Source organism: Phalacrocorax carbo, chromosome Z (genome assembly GCF_963921805.1).
Source record: "Phalacrocorax carbo chromosome Z, bPhaCar2.1, whole genome shotgun sequence".
Lineage (NCBI taxonomy): Eukaryota > Metazoa > Chordata > Aves > Suliformes > Phalacrocoracidae > Phalacrocorax > Phalacrocorax carbo.
Window position 1 is genome coordinate 56231956 of NC_087548.1, and position 20966 is coordinate 56252921.

General features: G+C 43.3%; 1 protein-coding gene across 1 annotated transcript; it reads left to right on the forward strand.

The window, feature by feature from the left end:
- The first annotated feature begins 10318 nt into the window (after nt 1-10318).
- On the forward strand, nt 10319-20635 carry NANS (N-acetylneuraminate synthase). Its single transcript, XM_064439514.1, has 6 exons — nt 10319-10521; nt 11673-11888; nt 15263-15362; nt 15616-15770; nt 16821-17087; nt 18274-20635. The coding sequence occupies exons 1-6, from the start codon at nt 10390-10392 to the stop codon at nt 18472-18474; spliced, it is 1071 nt and encodes a 356-aa protein (XP_064295584.1). The 5' UTR covers nt 10319-10389; the 3' UTR covers nt 18475-20635.
- The last annotated feature ends 331 nt before the right edge of the window (nt 20636-20966 follow it).

Genomic DNA, 20966 nt, shown 5'->3' on the forward strand with positions numbered 1-20966 from the left:
ACAGAATTACACTTGAGTTACATTGCCACTTTCAGCAGTTCCTCCATATTATTTAGATATGGTGTTTCTTTTCTGTGAACTGCATCTTCCCACGTTTGGTCTTGCAAGTACAAGGCAGAGATGACAGCATGAGCTTTCAGACACCAGTTGTTATGGTGAGATGCATGGTGTCATAAAATACAGCTGCTAGAACACAGTGCACTACAGGTATTGAAGTGTTGAGGAAACAATTTATCAGCTAGGGCTGTCTGTAAAGTTCTAGCATAAGAACGCAGAAAAGGTCAGGTAGAAGGAAAATAAAATGAGGCTCTTTTCTCATGAGCCCCCTTTCTCAGCAGTCTGGGGTAAACCAGCTAGAGCTACAGGGTGTCAGATCAGTACTGCCCCACCGCTGGGAACACAGGTTGAACACTGACAAGAGCAGGATCTGGCACAGCGTTGGCAGGGACTGTGCATGCTGGCCTCCCGAGGAAGTATATTTACTAGGTATTGCTAGCAGGAAATACATCCTGTTTTCTGTTTTCCAAGTTATCTACCCAAGTATGTTACTTTTCCCATAAAATACTAGGATTTTGAAAGGCCACACAGGAGGAATCCAAACTGCACTCTAAAGATGACATCTTTAAAGTGACATCTAATAGAATGCTGCTTTTTACTTCCTTGCAACACTGACAAGTTTCTTTGAGTGGTGGACAGAAATATAGCTAGTTTAAGCTTCTCAGACCATTTCATCTTCACCAGCCATCGTACGGATTTCAACTGGCTCAAGAATGCCAGGTGCTTTTCTGAGGTAGGTAGTATGATCGCAAGTCTATTCTCTCCATGCTCATTCCATTATTTAACACCATCTGTTCATAAAGACCAGGCCCAATTGACCTTCACCTCCAAGAGCAATGGTGCACAAGGATTTCTTTCCAAGGTGCTGGAAGCTGAACTGTATGTCAGGACCTGAAGCTGTTGTTCATTGTGCCCTCTGATCTATCAGAGACAAGCAACGGGATCCAGATTCAAGATGTGCCTCTTACAATGAGAGTGAATGCAAATTGGTGAGAGCTAATGACTAAAATCTACAAACCTGTGGGAATGGGTTCACCTATGACCTCCGTCCACAGATTGCAGTGATGAGGCAGGTCTGAAGTCAAGCGGCAAAGTCAACCAGGCAGGCCAGGAGGCTGAGGTGTAGACTGACAACCCTACAGCACCACTGAGGCAGGACTGCTGACTTGGTACTATGGGCCCATGAACCCTGACAGTAAGTATTGTGTTTATTCTTAATGTTTTGTGTGTCAACCCAGGCTTTCTGCCCCACATACTTTTCAACAGCTACTCTGACAAAAGATTTATTAATTTCTGTCCTATGTCTCTCCCTTGTGCCTTTTACAAGAGTGTGGAAGCTTTTAAAGTAATAATTTACTTTTACACACCTCTCAGCAAGGTGAGAGAGAATTATTCCAATCCCCACTCTGCCCTCAATTTACAGAGTGTACACTCCTCCCTCCTCTGCACCTACAGAGTAGAACTGAAGCACTCAAGATTAGAGTGAACAGTGTCTATTTATTCCCAATGCCAGTTTAGAGATGCCAAAGACCATGTATTTTATATATATTGTGTTGGTTCAGCACACTAGTCACTGATTTGTAGCTGCAAGAATTCAATTGTACTTCTGTAAACTAAATCATAATGCCTTGAAATAAGCCAGCCATAAGGTAAAGAATTCAAACTGGCAATTATATGTGAAAAGCTTGTTTTAGTGATTTGTCCCGCATTGCCCCGCAACTTGGAGGCAAACACGGGGCAAATTGGAACTGAATCAATTTAGGGACCAGCTTTTCTCTTCCCTAAAGCTTTGATCACTGTCAGCCTGCTATCTTCTAAAACACAGAGTATACAGACTTTAGGACAGTCACCTCCACTACACTTGGTACAGCCTGGGGAAAGATTCCTTTTGTGGGGATATTTTGCTGACTGTTCTGCAAGTATGCTAAAAGAGGCAAAGATGATGACTGAAAAACAATCTTAAAACTAGCAGCCTTTGCCTTCTGAGGTTTTTATAGCCCTAAACATGTGCTGTGTCACAGCCCTAATCATAAGCATTGTCAAACCAAAAAGCAGCGTGTCCCAGTGATACACACAGAGTTGCAGCATGTAGATCTCTGCTTCTTCAGCACCGGAAATAACTGAAGGAGAGGAGACCGTCGTGCTGAAGAAGGGAGAAAATAGGCTGATGGCAGCTCTTTGGTTAAATTCAAGACCTTTACCAATTTTGAATGTATTCTAATGGATCACAGCCCTTCACCTCTGACTTTTTAGGAAAAAGAAGATACTTAACATCTTCTGTTCTGTATCCTTCACTGTCTCTCCTGCTTTCTTCTCATGCAGAATTCCTTATTCATAGTCCCATTTCTCTCATATTACTCACCCCACTAGGGAAAGGCGCTCTGAGTTTGATGACTGCAGTCCTCAGCTGCAGTTTCTGGCAGCATTTCTCATTAATTTCTCTCTTCTGTAAGCTCCCCTGTCCCACACCTTTCAGTACAGCGTCTTGGGCTCCTCAGCTCTTGGGCTTTACCCCATTCTCGCCAATCCACTGGCCCAATATCAGCCAGTGCCACTCTTTATTCTCTCACTATTCCCTAGTTTCTCCGTATATCTTTTCCCTTCTGAATCCCTTCCCACCTCTGTTATCCTTACTCGCTGGTTGCCAGTCACAGTTGTCTTCCTCACACCATTCCATCTACCTCCTTCTCCCCCCCCCCCCCCCAAATACTTTATACAGTCTCTGTCTCCCCCTTCTTCCCTCTGGAAGTCACTTAAACAGACATTTAAACTCTGCAAGACGTGACAGGATAAATCCAACCATTACTGCAATTCACTGAACTGCTAGCACAAGTAGACTCATTCAAAATACACAGGCTTGGTTTCAAACTTAGAGGAGAAAGTTGCACAGAACAAAAGGGAAACATGGTGGTAGTCTTGGCTAGTCAGAACTTGGGTGGACTCTTCAGTTAAGGTGCTGTGCTGAAATAGAGAAAACCTATAGAAAGCAAATTCTTGCTGTAACCGTAAGAAGTTGCTGCCTGTAACTGTTGTCTGGGTGGCCCACTAAAAATGATACTGCCACTGCTAGTAAGAAACCTAATACCAGCCTTGCAAGGCCACAGAACTGGTGGGCTGTTAAGCTTGTTGTCAGCTTGTGTGAATTTGCAGCGCAAACTGAAGCTTGGTGCCAGGTGTCTTTTGTTATGGTGTGGACTTCATGTGTGGGATAATACCAGAGACCTTGGAAATATGTGCACAGGCAGAAAACAAAGGCCACAAGATTGTCAATATCTCACTGGCAGTCAGCTTCTAGTTACTGAAGAACTACAACCTTAAGAGCTGGGAACGCTGCTTTAGACAGAACTAAGAGGACAAAAAAGCAGTCAAACACCAGGATAAGGCAAATGATGTGGCCCAGGGAAAGTAACACCTGCTTGCATTGCACAGCATATTGTCCAAGGGAAGGAGAGCAAAGACTTAAAATCCACTGAGAAACTCAAACCTTTTCTAAATGGACTAGATCTTGGTATTCGAAAAGAATTGCTGCTGGCAAACGGTCTTCATCACTGGATCATCGTGGAATTCTCTTCCTACAAACTGTGTCAAAGCTGCAAGCACATTACCCACTTCAAGGACTTTTAATGACTCTTCAAAGGTCTTTTGTCATGCCAGTCAAGCTCCAGGACCATATAAAAGTCTATGTCTGAGTGCGTAAACTACATGCACTTGTTTTCTCAAGCTCTGTCATTCCTGAGTAAAGCACTACTGCATGTAAATTCGATTTGGCTAGTGTGATAACTATTGGTGTGACAACTATCACACTCTGATCAGCCCTGAAGTGGTCAGGCAATTCACAGAATCATAGAATGGTTTAAATTGGAAGGGACCTTTAGAGGTCATCTAGTCCAACGCCCCTGCAGTGATCAGGGACATCTTCAACTAGATCAGGTTGCTCAGAGCCCCATCCTACCTGACCTTGAATGTCTCCAGGGATGGGGCCTCCACTACCTCTCCGAGTAACCTGTTCCAGCACTTCACCACGCTCACTGTAAAAAGTTTCTTCATTATATCCAGCCTAGAATTGGACTAGATGGTCATTGTAGGTCCCTTCCAACTGCGACTCTTCTGTTCTGTTCTATTCAAAGTATACTTCTTATTATTGTGCACAAATATATCCACAAAACCCTCAGTGTGAGATGGCTGTCTCACTGAAATAAAAGACAAACCTCCAACAGAACCAGGGTTTTAAACATCATTCAGTTTCACAGAACACAGTTTTGGGATTGGTGTCACCACACCCCCATCAGGAAGTAAGTGGTAGGTAGTATAAAACTGCTTGAGCTGGAATAGTTCTCTCACTGTTCCACAATTTCTGTACGTTTATTGTTTGGTTTTTTTTTGCTTTTGTGCTTTACATCAGAATTACATATGTATAGCTGCATATCCTCTTACCTCCAATTCTACCACTTTAATACAATATAAAGAAAAGCAGAGGGGCTCAATCTTCTGCCATTTTAGACTATGATAGATAAAATGGTATTCTGCCATTGTAAAATTATTCCAGAGATTAATTATTTGTGTTCTGGAGTAATTTTTTTCATGCTTCTTTACCTGATGGTTAAACAAGGAACTTCCCCCAAGAAAGAAGGGTGTGTCTGTTCTGTGGAGCTGGTGTTTAAGCATTTGTGTAGGAAGAACCTAGAGTACCTAATGAACTTCAAGGAACAATCTGGGGCTTTGGGCTGAAAGCCATATTGTTTAGTTGAGAAATGTCTCATAGGCAAGCACAATATAATAGAGTATAAACTAAAAGTCAGCAAGAGGTAGCACGTTAGAGACTTGCTTCAAATATTACAATTAAATATTTTCGTAATTAACTGCTCTTTCAATCAGGTAACTTTTGGGAGAAACTTCATGATAATTGTTCTCAGCATTTATAAGCATTCTGTATTAAGGTTACACTCACAAGTTGTTTTGCACAGCCAATAATGACTGTGAGGTGTTTTAGTAAGTGGTTAGTTGATTTTTACAGTCTTGAAATTCAACAGATTATGGTATGGCTTTCAACCTTATATAATTCCTGAAATTATATTATTATGACCCATAATGGGGCATATTAGTAATACCTGCAACATACTTTTAACTTTTTATTCTCTCTCTGAAAAATATGTATTACCCATTACACAAAATGTAAAAGTTTTTGTAGGGACTGTATTTTACTCAGATCTCTTTCTGTAACTGTGGTTCAGGACCCCTAAATAAGCTACGTCTGCATTTGTATCCGTGTCTGTAGTCCATGTAATTGACCAGTAGAAAAGGCTAATATAGGTTTAGTTATCATTAAACTTCCCTGGCTATGAAATAGCGTCCAAATTGACCTTTTTCTAGAGAACTGGTTGGTTTTGTGTGGATACACACAGTCCTGCTTTTTATATTGTCCCCAATACCTAAGCAGACAAAGGAAAAAAATATTGTTTATACAGTGTCCTCTTCTTGCCATCATTTATATGTCTCAGCACATTTAAAAGACAGCATCCATTCTGTGTGTCACTTCAGCACTGATGTACCATAGTATACTGCTCCTCAAGGGCATTTCTGGTTTGAAATTGAGGCAATTTCTTAGGCTCTCACATAGTACTGCACAGCTGAGAGTGTGGTGTTTGTGTTCAAGTAATCACTGTTAGTGCAGTCTCTCCTCAGGGAACAGCCAGTACCAGCAAAAAGACTTAATGCACTACTATAACTGCAGTTGTGCAGAGGACAGTACATGGTGCTAACATTATCTGTAGATGAGGCCTCAAGACCCAATTCACCCCACCAAAAAAAAAAAAAAAAAAGACACATACCATAAAATCATAATAAATGCACTTACTGATTTTCAGTTCCATTAAAACCTCACAGACAGGCCCGGAATGTCAGAAGCATGTCTGCATGTCCCTCAGAAGACGATTTTGGAGTGAGATACCCTCAGAAGCAGCCTTTGCCAGAACACAGAAGTATTTGCAAACTATTTTTATTTCCCCAGCTCGTCCATATTGCCTGGATGAGGCATGGATTCAAGAGTGCTGAGAAATTGGGCTAAATCCCTGAATATGCTGCGTTTTGAAGAATACTGAAATGCAAGGCTATGATACATATATTCAGGTCCTTGGAGACAGCAAACCTTACCCTGGCTTATTTGACCAACAAATGTAACTCTGCTAAATTAATGTTGCTCCTATTGCCCATTAAGGTATTTTTAAGGAGAAAATAATATTCTTTTTTTTCCACCTCAATAAGTGTTTTAACCCATTTGCTTACCATAGTGCTGATGGCCCTCTCTTCTCTTCAATCTCTTGTGAAATTTCTGATATATTCTTGCATTTGTGTAGGACGGGTCAAATAAATGTGTTATATACTTCTCTAGTTTTATCATGGGAAATCTAGATTTTAAAAACCAGGCTGTATGACTTAGCAAGGCATTGCAGTTTAGTCTCCTCTGGGATAGTAAGTTGTCCTACAAATTTAATACATTGCCATCACATACAAGGGGAAAGCAAAGAAAGATTATCCCAAATGTAAAAATGCAGAACATGCTTTAGTCAGAAATACACAGCTTTCCAAAATATGTGCCCAAAATATGCAAATTTTTCACTTTTCCTACTTTCTGAGAGTAGGAGTGGGGTGTTCTGTCTTGTTTTCTTTTTCCCACAACATTGGGACTTGCAGCAGCAGAACTCCTGAGACCGCTGCAGTCCTATATTTTATATCACCAGTATGTGGAAACCTTCCTCATATTCTCACCGTCTCATTTCCAAGTTTGACCTTACTCTGATCATCAGAAATCCACTGGTGTGATCTGCTTTCCATTCTGGGAGCCTGATGCTTTCAGTCTGTGTGTGTTCTTTGGTTGATTCAGGAATTAATGACTAGAGTCAAAAGAAAGGACTGTAAGGACTCTCCTATCTTCAGTGATTGTGGTTGCTTAGGTGAACTGGCATAGCAAAACCAGTAATTTGAGCTCCTTACATAACAGTCAGCAGCTTCTGGTGGTGATAATTAGTTATCATCTACACAACTCCATTATATCCAGCACATTCATTCTTAACTGCTGGGTTCTTTTGATGAAGCCTATTCCACCAACACCTAGTGATGCAGCTCTCCAGCAGTTTGTGTCAGGTCGCCACTACCTACTTTCCCTGTCCTTAATTCACCACCTGGATGTTGCATTTTAGTTATCAGAGAGGGGAATATCACAACAGTCTCAACAGGGACCATTAATAAGCTTCCAAATGTTCACTAGAAGGAAAGTCTCATGATAAGTGATTTTATGTAGCTGATTCTATGAGATGTGGCTGATGTTTGACTATCTGCCATGGGTGCCAGCAATGCTACTCCTCAGTGTTTACAAATTATGTTTAAAGTCCAAAAGATTTTTCCAATTTGTTTGTTGCTGGTTTTGGTTTGTTGTTGTTGTTTTTTTTTTTTTTCCAGGCCTATGGCTTTTTTAATTTTTCAAAGTATGGAAGAGATACTGGAGGAAGGCAGAAAGTAAGCCATATATGCCCTGGAGGAATGACACGAGTGTGGAATACCTCTGAATACCATGTGAATACCTCTGAAGACAGAGTGTTTCTTTCTTCAGAGCTGTTAACTCATCATATTTCTCCAAGCAGATACATATTTGTATAAAAGAAAAAAAACAACCCTGTGATAATATAAGTAAACCAGCAAATCAATGTTTTCCAGTCTTATCATGTTCAGCCAAGAAAAAATTGGAGGAAGGGATAAATGGGGACAATTTATCACCTTTTTTAAGATCACAATGTTCTCTGGGTAGACTCTGTCCATGCATGCAGCATAGCTTGGTTTGGTTGAATTCCTAACTGATAACATCTTAAAACAGATAGTTCTTGTTTTATTTTAATTGGAGTTATTTAGTTTCATTGTAGTTATCCAATGGTTATGACCAATAAACCACTACATGCAATAAATGCAAACAGACTGCTCGTTAGGTTATTTCGTTAGTATAACTGACCTGCAGAACCTGGTTTCATTTACAGAGAAACTTGCTCCTGAAGCTTAACAACCAACTTTTTATTTCACAACTACAAATTTTCATTACAATTTTCTTTATTCTGAGCCAGAGTGTTCAGAAACATAGGTGTATAATGCGCTTTGTAGTTTAAGATAACGTAGTCCTCTAATTGTAATTTGATGTGACTTAGAAACATGCCAGCAAGAGTGCGTGACTTATACAACGCCCACAAACATGCTAAGGTTAGATGGGAATCAGAAACCCGGAAGGACGAAGGAATCCCCTGGTGTGCACAAGAGATAAGAGGAAGTGAAAAGGAAAAACACGTTCTGAGGCCAGCTGTGAAACCAGACAGAACCGGCTTTGCAGGTGAAGTCTACGAAAGGTGAAAAGGGCAAGGGGAGGAAGACTCGGAGCCTTCATCACCACGACCACCAGAGAGACCACCAGAAGATTCCGCGCGTGCGCAGGCAGAAGAATTAAGGGCGGGGAGAAATGTAAAGTAATTCCGGGAAACCATTACCATAATGATGTAATCAGTAGCAAAAACAGTGTAAGAGGATGAATGTTGAAACAAGGGGCGTGCGCGCCTTTGGAGGAGCGATCCCCCACGCCCCCGGCGCCAGAATAAACATACCTGCTCGTTCCGCAGCTCAATCCTTAAAGCTCTGGGAGAAGTTAACTGTGATCTTGGGCAAAACGTCGCAGCTAAGCTGCAGGTAGTTCATGAGGAAAGCAAATGTTTGAGTGGGAAGAAGGGATATGTGCTTAACACTGCTGTTACAATCTTTTTCTGTTATACAATGGTGTTTGGTTGAAAGCACAGCAATACATCCTATTTTGAGTCAATTTTGCTTCAAGGGAAAAGGAATTAAGAATTTTTTTACCCACAACCCCCATTTGATTGTTGTTAGAATTTTACATTTGTTTTACACTTTTTAATTACTTTTGTCTTAAAAAAAAAAGTCTTACTTTGCTTATCCAGATATTTTAAGGCAAAATCAGAACGCAGTCAGCTAGAACATTCTGATCCATTCAAATAATTTGGTTTGAAAAATCTAAATACTTTTACTGTGTATCTCCTTCAAGATGTGTAAAGCCCTGAAGTTTTTCACTGAACAGAAATCCTAGTTTCCACAAGGTGCACTTCTATGTAAGGAAAGAAAACAACAAGCAGGTTAGATGAAGAGTCTGCAATTACTTTGGGGGCAAATATATTAAGCAGCTTCTGCTAGGGGCACTTCCATCCAATTAATCCAGCACAGTAACCTATGCAAATCCAGACCATGTTAATTTAATCAACACATTTCCCATCAGGAAAATAACCTTTCCGGCCCCCCCCCCCCCTTTTTTTTTTTTTTTGGCATGTAATAAAATAAGAAACTCACCTTGTTATAAAAAGCATGAAGCCGAAAGGGTGTACTGAATAATTATCAGGAATTTTTGCAACCACGTGGCCAGGTGTAATGCCTAACTTGTTCCTGCCACTCTGTTTGAAGCTATTAAATGAACGAAGCGCCATCATTTTGGCACACCGATTTACGCCCGTGCCGAGCTGAGCGGGGCTTTGCTGAGACCCGGTGGATGCAACGTGTAAGCGGGCCGTCAGCCCGGCCGCCCATGTCTTGGCTCAAACACACCGCTGCACACTTCATGGTCCATTCTGGTGTATCGCTGGAAGCTTTATCTAAACCAAATCCTCCCTGTGTGAACGATGATTAAGGGTCTTTTATGTACGGCACCCGGAGCTGGTTTGTCCTTCCCGGGAAACTCTGCTCCACCACCACATAAAACGCTGCTTCGTCGAGGCTGGAGGTGGTCGCGCAGCCCCCCCGGGGCCGACGAGCCTCCGCCGGGCCCCGCCCAGGGCAGGGAGGCAGCCGAGCCCTTCCCGGGCTCCGGAGCACGCAGCTGCGGTCCCCGCGACGCGGCAGCGAGGCGCCGGCGCGGCGGGAGCCGCCGGCCGCTGCCTGCCACCGGCGCCCCGCCGGGGAGCTCCGCCATCCCCGGGCCCAGGGACCCGCCCCCGCCCAGAACACGGAAGCGGCCCCGGGGGCGGCCCGCAGGCACAGGGCGCGGCCCTCGCAGCGTGGCCGCCCTCGCTCCGCCCGCTCCCTCCCACCCACGCGGGCGGCGGCGCCGGGCGCCCCCTAGCAGCCCCGCCCGCTGTGGGCGGGGGGGGCGCAGGTGCCCAATGGGGAAGGTGGTGGCGCCCGGGCCCGCCCACCGCGGCGCGGATTGGCTGCCCGCCGCAGGCCTGGGCGGTGGCGCCGCCGGGGGCCGGGGAGCGTTGGCGCAGCGGCGCGCGCGCGGGCGGTGGCGCGGCGGCCACCATGTCGCGGGAGTTCGAGCTCTGCCCCGGGCGCCGCGTTGGCGGCGAGCAGCCGTGCTTCATCATCGCGGAGATCGGGCAGAACCACCAGGGCGACCTGGCCATCGCCAAGCGCATGATCCGCATGGCCAAGGTGCGCGCGGGGCTGCTCTGGCGCCGGTGGGCGCGGTGTCCGCGGAGGCGGCGGCGGGGCCGGCCCGGCGGGGCGCCGCGGAGGGCAGGGCTGGGCGGTCTCCCTCCGCGCTTCCTTCTCCGCCGGGTGGGCAGGCAGCGAGGTGCGGGTGAGCGAGAGCCCCGGGGCGCCGGCGCGGGCCGGGGAGGCCGGCGGGGGGCCCTCACGCTCCCCCCGCGAGGGGCGCTGCGGGCGGGGGGCGCCGGTGGCACCCCATCGGGAGGAGTGGAGTGATGTACAGGAGGAAATTTTAAAATCAAGTGTCTGTCGGGCGGCGGTCGCGGTGAGGGCCAAGGAGGCGGGTGCTTGCTTTGTTGCCGTCGGTCGGTGCCTCCCAGCCTGCGACCACATCGCACTCGCCTCCGGGAAGCCCCTGCCTCCTTCGCGGCACGCGCGCGTGCGCGCGTACGGCCGGGCGCGGGCGGAGCGCCGGGTCTCCGAGGGGTTTGCGGCACCCCTGCGGTGGTGTCATAAACTGTTAATAGGGGGGGAATCGCGTAACTGCTGCACGCTCTCCGGTTTGACTTGACTGCATTTGGGTTTTCTGAGGTAATGCTGAGCCGTTTTAAAATTTGGTGTTACGTACATTGGGTATACGCTGTTTTCTAACGTAGGTATCATCGCCGGAGCCAGTGCATAATGCGTTCAGACCCGTGACTGTGGTATAAATGCAAAATAGCATAGTGAGAACTTAACTTCACTGTTTGTGTCGTTCGAACAAATTTCAGATTCATAGTTCTTGTTCTACACAATCCTGTCGCTTGTTTTCTTGTAAAATTATCGTGTGACAGCTGAGCTTGGAAAATGCCACAGAAATCAGCTCTTCAGGTAGGTGGCACACATAGCAAGAGGCAGTTCAGTTTTGCAGTTTTAGTATGATTTCTTTCTAGACTGCTGCTCTACTAATTATACAAGCATTTTGAAATAAAACGGCACGTGCGTGTGCAGGTCCTCTGTCCCTTCACGTTCGTACCATTCCTGTGACTGCTGTGACGATAACGTGAAAACTCCACTGCACATGGGCACGCTAGTTGCACAGTCCTTGTATTCAAACTTAGGATGAGTGCAGTTTCACTTGCACTTCCACTCAGTGTGCATAGCTTGTTTTGCAGGACTGCGGAGCAGACTGTGCTAAGTTCCAGAAGAGTGAACTGGAGTACAAATTCAACAAGAAAGCTTTAGAAAGGCCCTATACCTCTAAGCACTCCTGGGGAAAGACCTATGGGGAGCACAAGCGCCACTTGGAGTTTAGTCATGACCAATATAGAGAGCTCAAGAAATACGCGGAAGAAGTTGGCATTTTCTTCACAGCTTCTGGCATGGATGAGGTACGTAAGCCATACTGGAATAGGAGGCAGCGTCCAGCTGTTGTGTCTGTTGGTTACAACATAGGCGCGATAAGTTTTTACATAAAAAGAATACTAAATGAGTGTGGATGTTGAATTTCTAAATGAGGAAATTAGAGTAATTGTACTTCAGGCAGTTTACTTGTGTCTGTACAGTGGTTGCATAGATGGCTGAACATTTTGGAAGATCTGCCATGGATCCTGAGGTATTTGCGCACAGTAAATCATATTAGAGGCAGGGCCTCAGCGGAACTCCATAAACAATCAAGGCTTTGAGAGTTTAGATCAAGACTGCCATCTGTCTGCTACATCCTGTTGTCCGGTAATATTGGCTCCAACCATTTCAAACTCCCCTCTGTATTTAAACCAGATTCCTTTCTCAACTTAATCCCTATTATTTCCCTCTTTTTTTTTTTTTTTCCTTCTGTTTACTAGACCCCAGTTGGTGTTTCTGAGCAGCAGAAATGCTTATATTCCTTTTTCTTTTACTAACTTCATGGAGAGGGTCTCAACCTTCCCCTGTTACTCTTGAAGCATTTACTGGTTTTTGACAGTGGGCTCTTAAATAGTCAAGTCACCAGCTTGTAAACTCCATGAAGCTCACCTGCTGCTCTTCCCCCTTACAAGACGTATATTTCTTTAACTCTTGTGCATTGCCTACCTCAAAATGATGTTAGTTACAGTATTAACAAATGCAATGTACAATTGAAAAGTGTAAACTGGAAGGATCAGGTAGCAGTTAAACCTCAATACAGATCAGAGATTACAGATTGTTTTACTTTTCTTTGAGGCCTAGAAAATACAGAGAACCAAACTGAAAGAGACCCTCAAGAAATAAGCTAGCCAGTCTTGCATAAGGCAAGCACAGCAATGTCCCTGTCTTTCTGCCTTATCCAGGATGGGATTTATTTAATGTTTTAAGATGATCTGTTCAGTGTCTCACACTCCTTCCCTTCAGAGAGAATACTTGATGTACCAGCTTAATGTCCTTTCTCATAATTTTTAGTCCTGCCTCATCTGACATAGAAGTTCATCGTTCTCTTGTATCTCCTGTCTATTTGAACACCATTGTCACATCTCTTTTCTGTTTTGTATTCTCTGGGCTAAGTAGTTTCAATTCCTTCAACCGTTTTATGCTGTCTTTTCTAGTCCTCTGGCCTTTATCACTGCTTCTATCAACTTACTGTCCTATTGACCAAAATCCTTGAATTGCTGTGCCCCAGCTGAGATGGTAGGAGCACCAAATACCATTAAAAAATCACTTTGGGCGTCTGACAGACAAAAAGTGTTCTGCATGTATTGCAGTAGCCTGATGCCATGTACTCAGAAATAGATCTGTGAAAAGAGGGTGTTCTGATGTTTCTTTTATTGTTACCTTCATGTCTAGAAGACCTGCTGAACACCTGCTTCTTTAAGGAAAGTAATTAAATCCAGTAGTCTTGGACTTCTATATCTGGGATCTTAAAGACTCATACACCTTTGCAGGAAAAAATCACACTCTTTCTTTGGCGTTAAAACCTCCAGCCTCTAAAGGCTATAGTGCAATGCAGAACTCCTTTCACATGCAGCACCTAAGATCAGTTTCTACTTCTGGGATCCCTCTTTTTCTCAAGATTATGTGTTCCTTTGTGTGTGGCCTCATCCCCTAATTAACCATACTGATACGTGTTTGTGCCTTCTTTTTTGAACAGTAATGACATTACACAGCTCCTAAGATTTCTGGTGGCATTTCTGCAAGACATGGATTTGGAACTTACAGCAAACATTGCATAAATTGACATAATAAGTTGTTGAGGATACATTAACTTCTGTAAATGGAACATAATCTCTGGAACTCCAGCTGAGTTGAAGAGGTTAAATTGTGTGTTTAACTATTTGAGGAAATAAATGAAGTGATGTGTGAAGTAAATACGAATTCCTTTATGTACTCTGTTCCAGTGTGTACTGGAGACAAAACAGGATCCCATTGAACCACTCCCTTTAATATTGCCACTTATTAGAGATTACTTCCTGTTGCTTTAACCTCTTACAGAAAGGCTGCCGATTTTCAAGAGATATCTAGCTAGTGAAGAGTGGCCTTAGATATGAGGTCTATCTGTCATATTTAATTTTATGCTCTCTCCCCAGGTTGGATCTGTGGCTTTTTAATTTAGTGTATTCATTGTCTTCATGCACAATGCATCTTAGTGAATAAACTATATTAAAGAGATGTTACGCATCCTAGGTACAAGAAATTTAATCTGCATCATAATTACAATAGAAAATTTAGGGTGAAGAACATGCGATTCTCTCTTGGACGTTAGCGCTCTTTCTCTGACACGAAGTAGATTTGACTGCAGTGAGGAATGAACTGAAGAAATGTAAAGTGTTTGTGGGTAGTTGAAGGGGGATGAAGTTAGCTAACTATTTCATTGTTTCACCAAGATGTGAATGGAGGATTTAGGTATCTCTTGCCTGGGATAAATTTGGGACTTTTCTTCCTTAAAAGTGTTAATTTTTAAAAGGCCACTTACTGATGCAATACTGATTTTCTTGGAGCCTCCAATAATTCCTGAATTGTCTACAATATAGCACACACATTTTTAGAAGAAGGCAGAGTATAATTTACATTTGAATAAACTGTTTTATAGTCTTTTCTTTGGCATATTTTCTAGTATTCCTCCTAGAAGCAAATCCGTTTTGGATTTATCTTTCTGGGCACTTACTTTTTTTTCAGGTGCTTATTTAACGTACAACTTTTCAGAGTGACAGATCTATTCAGGAAAACTACCTGTAGTTTTAACCACTCTGTGGTTTAGTATTTCTGACCTGCAGGAAGTATGTGGCAGGAAGACTGCCTGTGTGCCTGCAGTACATTTCTCCTTCAACATGCAAGTTCCCCTCTGTAGGTAGCTGCTCTCTCTGGTAGGGCCATAAAAAAGGCAAGAACGCTGTGGCCCACAAGCTGATCTTGAAGTTAGGGGAGCAGTGGTGCTCACCTGTATTAAGCAGCTGTACCTACAGCTGGCTTGACCAGCTACGGATGTGAGACCAAAGAGACTACCTTGAGACATGGATCCTGGTCAAAAACCTGTGGAAAATCTGTTTTTGTAATAGAAGTATAAAATAAGGCACTTCAATAGTACTTCACCTGGAGGGAAGTCAGAAACTAATATACTCAGAATAGTGAATTATTTGCTATAACATGAAATGAATAAATGAAATAGAAATGTTATTTCAGGTGCAGTGTATTTTGGGGGGATAAAAATGTGCGTGTGTGTGTGACCTGTTTTAGCTTTGGCTTTTCTATTTTGAAGGGTTGTTTATTTCCTGGCTGAAGTGGTGTGTTAAAATGCAGTGATCTCTTTCCCTTGTAGATGGCTGTGGAATTTCTACATGAACTGGATGTTCCATTTTTCAAAGTAGGATCAGGAGATACAAACAATTTTCCATATTTGGAAAAGACTGCAAAGAAGGGTAAGCGTTTTCTTTTGAGCCATCTTGGTAAACATCACTATGTCTCAGTAGATCAGTTATTAGATCTTTCCTCCAACTGATTTTGGAAGAAAATCTGAAGTACCTTTAGAAGAAAATCACCCTTAGACTTAGAAAAAATGTTTCACCCAGCTTCTTTTTCTGCTGAGTTAATTTACTTCAGGAATTTAATTTGATCTTGTGTAGCTTTTGTACATACCTAGGACAAAACACGTGCATATTTTCTAATGGCTAGGTCGCCCAATGGTGATATCCAGTGGGATGCAGTCGATGAACACAATGCATCAGGTTTATCAGATTGTGAAGCCCATCAATCCAAACTTCTGCTTCCTGCAATGCACCAGTGCATACCCACTTCAGCCAGAGGATGTCAATCTTCGTGTTATATCGGTTAGTGAATAACCCATATGTGCTGTGGGTAGGGTACCAGAGAAGGGCTTCTAATTGAAATGTATTTCCAGGTCTTAGCCATGCTGGAATTTGGTTCTGGAAAGTTAGATGTATCATGTTCCTCTAATTCATGCAAGTGTTGAATTAAAAATACCCATTGGATCCTCTTTTAGGAGAACTCAGCTTTGAGGAATATGATAAAAAACATTACTGGAATATTCACAGTTAAACAGAGGAAACTATGACATATGGTTAACCTGTTAGGGTAACCCCATGCTTTGTATTGCAAAGAAAAACGATGTAGACTATTACCATTAAGAAGGTGCATGGAACTGAGAACATAATTCTAAATAGGGAGCTAGACCTGAAACTTGTTAAAATCCCTTCATGTGAATATCAGAGCAATGGAAAAATTAAATTAGGCCTTTGTATAGTTTGCTTCGCTGAAAATATTACTTGGTTATTCCTGATAACGATGCAAGAAAACTTTCCCAAATTTGCCAGTGTTGAAGCACTTGCCTAGCTTTATGCACACGTAGTATGTTATTTTTTAGTAGAACAGGACATGGCTGTGTTTAATTGCCTTTAGTACTGGGTGACTGTCCCATATGTATGGCTGAAAGGATTGCTTCAGATTTTAAAATACAGGGTTGAAGAAATCGGCTTTGGATACAGGTTGAGTTTAACCAGCCCACTGGGTTCTTGGATGAAAATAAAGTGCTGTTCTATTCCAGTAACTTAGAGTGATGTAGGCTTTGAAGACCTTGAAGAGTACAACTGAATTAAAAGCATAAGAGAAGCTGTACAACAGAACATACCTCCTTTTCCTTGTCAATATTGATAATCCTAGTGAAACTCTTAAAACAACACAGTCAGTAATGCATTATGACTTTTTCAATATTAAAAAAATTCATCCTTGGCATAACCAACCGTTTGTTTTGTGGCACAGTAATTGTCCATGGTTTTTATTGCAGTTATCACTGTTAAATTTGCTTTGTCTTTGAAATTGCTACCTTGGTAATTCAGACCAACTCTATGTCATGATTCAAGGCGTACCAGTCAGCTTTTCCTGATATCCCCATTGGCTATTCGGGGCATGAAACTGGCATAGCCATTTCAGTGGCAGCTGTTGCTATGGGTGCTAAAGTGGTGGAACGTCATGTGACTCTCGACAAGACATGGAAAGGAAGTGACCACCAAGCATCCCTGGAGCCAAATGAACTCGCAGAGTTAGTGAAAGCCATCCGTACTGTGGAGAAAGCAATGGGTTCTCCAGTCAAACAACTCTTGCCCTGTGAAATGGCTTGCAATGAAAAGGTAACTTTTGTGTCTATTCATGTATAGTTGAAACTCAATTAGACCTATAGCTGATAACTCTAAAATCAGAAAAATATGCTGATTTTTTTTATTGCAGCAGTGTTTCTACCTCCACACTCAAAAACTTCTGCTGCTAAGCAGCAGCATGCACAGTGTTTAGGCTTAGGGCACTATAACTGTAAATGACAGTGTAGACCTGTCATTTTCCATAAACTACTATTTCTGGCAGTCAGTGACTATTTTTACCAAAGCATAATGTTGCCAATTTTAAGCATAATGGAGTTCTGTTTATATTATCCAGTGGTTAACTGAGTAGAATCATAGAATCATTTAGGTCAGAAAAGACCCTTAAGAGCACCCAGTCCAACAGTTATCCTAACATTACCAAGTCCAGCACTAAACCATGTCCCTAAGCGCCATGTCTACACATCTTCTAAATACCTCCAGCGATGGTGACTCAACCACTTCCTGGGGCGGGCTGTTCCAATGCTCGATAACCCTTTCGGTGGAGAAATTTTTCCTAACATCCAATCTAAACCTCCCCTGGTGTAACTTGAGGCTGTTTTCTCTTGTCCTGTTGCTGGTTACTTGGGAAAAGAGACCAGCACCCACCTCACTACAACCTCCTTTTGAGTAGTTGTAGGGAGCGACAAGGTCTCCCCTCAGCCTCCTCCTCTCCAGGCTAAACAATCCCAGCTCCCTCAGCTGCTCCTCGTAAGACCTGCTCTCCAGACCCTTCATCAGCTTTGTTGCCCTTATCTGGACACGCTCCAGCACCTCGATGTCCTTCTTACACCGAGGGGCCCAAAACTGAACACAGCATTTGAGGTGTGGCCTCAGTGATGCCAAGTACAAAGTACTCAGTAATAGGACTAATAGGTATCTATGACTGTATACAAGCTGCTTTTACACTAAGCTAGAGTACTAGTCAGTCTAACCAGATTCTTTCCGTTCTGATTCTGAAAAATTCCAGTGAGTCATTGCCTGATTTCTGAAAGGATCTGGATGTTTGCAGCAGCCTATTCAGCACGCTCACTCAACCTTCATTTGGAATAAGAAGTAATGGGGTGGGCTGTTCCACACAATCTGTTCCCACGTAATTGCAGAATACTTTTCTTAGCCTTTTTGGGCATACTGAGTCTAGGAATGTGTTTGGGTTAAACTTTTATTTTTTTCTCCCCTGTAGCTGGGAAAGTCTGTTGTGGCGAAAGTGACAATTCCTGAAGGTGCAGTACTGACACTTGACATGCTGACAGTGAAGGTGGGAGAGCCTAAGGGATTTCCCCCAGAAGCCATCTTCGATCTAGTGGGCCAGAAGGTTAAAAAAAATATTGAAGAAGATGAAACCGTCACTGAACAAGCAGTGGAAATCATGTCAAAAAAGTGAAGTGCTGAACCAAAGCACTCCATTCCATATTTCGTGAAGTAGTGCTGCACTACTGCACAACATATTTATGTATAGCATCATGGTAGATTAGAAGAAAGGGGTGCAATTATGAGGATCCAAGCAGGTTAGAATTTTCAAGTTCTGATGAGCCTTAATTTCCTGCAGCAACTGGGTATAAATGATGAAAAGCAATTTTATTAGAAACGGTATGGCATTGTATCTAGAAAATACCATGCTCTTCCTTTCTCCATTCCACTTAACCTAGATTAATCTGGAGTTTTGCCAAATCTAAGACCGCAGTCTGCTGCTTTCCAGCTTCCCTTTTCTGGTAAGAATACACTAAATCACAATAATTTTGCCTACACTTTGCATAGTTCTAACATCATGTTAAAGGAGAAGCCACAGCCCGAGCATTCACACACAACCTGGGACTTGTAACTGTCAGGACCAGAGTCCCTTTGCAGCAGGCAGCTCGACTGAGCTCGCTCACACACACTCACTGTTGGGGTGCTTTCTCTCCTCTCAGGCTCGACCCTAGGTTTCCCTGAAGCAGGGTCTCGACACAACATACACCAGGTGAATTTATTGAGTGGTGGTGAACAGCTCGAGCTGGGTGCTTCTGGAGAGGGACCCCGAACAAAGAAATTCCTGCGCAATTATACGCTTGCAAAGTTCCCCTCCCCTCTCATGATGGTTTGGTCCAATAGCAATATTTGGGTGGGGGATCTGACTCCTTACTGGATCCTTTCTCTGTCTCCAGGTGGGACGTTCCCTTTCTTATCTTAACGGATGCAGCTTCTGCTGAGGGTTGTGGTTACCTTGCCTGTCTGGTTTGCACCAGTTTCAGGGCCTTCCTTCACGTAGCTAAGTAAAAGTTGAGTATAAGATGAGCATATCTAGGTGACAGTTCCCAGCTTGCAGCGTGAGGCTTTAGCAAGCCTTGCTACTAATGCAATGTATTGGATTCCATTTGAGCCAGAAAGTGACTTCTACAACCACATCTTTTGATGTTCCTCTTTTCTGCTGTTTTCCTTACCCCTGTGATAACAGGATGCTAGTTGGAGTTGAATGCAGATAAGCGGAAATTTACATACACTGAATAGAAAACTACACATGCAACCTGATGGGTTTTTCTCAAGATGAAAGCCTTAAGAAAAAAAAATCTCAAGATAAAAGCAGTGACTTGCAGGAATCTGCATTCTGGGGAAAATAAACTTGAGAAGGCTAGGTTCTCAAGAGACAGTACCAAGAAAGGAAGCAAATCGGTTATGTAGGAGGGTCCCATTTAAGGGGAAAGAGAAAGAGCCTTTTTGTACTTTTTCTGAACTGAAAGGCAAGAAGACAAGCAGACAGATTAAGGGAGGGAAAATAGATCTGAGATGGATCAGTGGAAATAAACGTATGCACCAAGAAAATGTCAAAAGCATCTATTGTGGCTGAGTAAAGCCTGGAACCTTAAATCAATTCAGTGCATTTCAGTACACCTGTTTGTACCTGGGGGCGGTCTCTGACGCAGGAGATGGTGAAGCCAAATGTTGGTGCAGATTGAGCAGCCCCCTTCCTGTACTAACAAGCAAATACACTGGGTTGGTTATTTTTCCCCCCGACACTGGTATTCCAGGCAGCTGAGGCTGGCTGCTTAGCTAGAGCGCAGCACTATGTTGCTCCTGTTGTGTGCTCTGCTCTTGCATCGGCACTTCTCACCTTACAAGTAAGAAATGCAATCCCATGCCTATCAGCCTGCTGCTCTTCCCGTTGTCCAGGAAGGAGCCGTATGGCAGCAGCTGCAGAACAGGCATCCTGCAATTAGCTTGGTGAGCACAGAACTGCTTTGGTGTAACTTACCTGCATTTTTCCATGGTGTAATCATTTACTAGTGGTGGCTATTTGGAACTTGCTCTCTCTTTGTCATGAGTTGAAGTATCTTGAATTCAGTGGTGATGCTTCTGTACCTGTGAGCTATTTACTTTCAAAATGTTTACCCTTCTGTGACTCTGAGGAAACCGTATTCATATCTTCGAACTGGAAAGGAGATATTCTTTGAATCATGTGCTTGACTGTTATGTGAGCTCTGATGATGCTTCCCTTACATTAAAAAACTACTCGTTAAATTTTTTTTAAAATTTCAAATTTGGGAAAATAAATTTATCTTACAAAACAAGCTATTGCGTTTGTGTTTCAGCTTATGGTCAGACCTTGCCTTTGCCAGCACCAGTGATGATTCCAGGGCCTTTTGTATTTGAACCCCGTAAGATTACCTGACCTGCTTCAAGTAGCAGTGGTTCATCACTCCAGCAGGGCTGTTTCTAGACGCTGCTGTAAACAGGCTCCAGAAATTTACAGGACTTTAATTAATGTATTTGGGGGCGGGGGGGGATTGTTCCTATATGGAAACTTCCAAGCTGTCGCTCCAAGTTTTATGTGAACATACCTTTATCCAGCAGCAGTTAAAGAGCCTTTACAAATAGGACACAAAAATAAATTAAGCACAG

Excerpts from the sequence above, each read along its gene's own strand:
- NANS (XM_064439514.1), top strand. The coding sequence starts at position 10,390 with ATGTCGCGGGAGTTCGAGCTCTGCCCCGGGCGCCGCGTTGGCGGCGAG. Across the intron at positions 10,522-11,672 it reads GCATGATCCGCATGGCCAAG|GACTGCGGAGCAGACTGTGC; the intron begins GTGCGCGCGGGG and ends CTTGTTTTGCAG. Across the intron at positions 15,771-16,820 it reads TCAATCTTCGTGTTATATCG|GCGTACCAGTCAGCTTTTCC; the intron begins GTTAGTGAATAA and ends TCATGATTCAAG.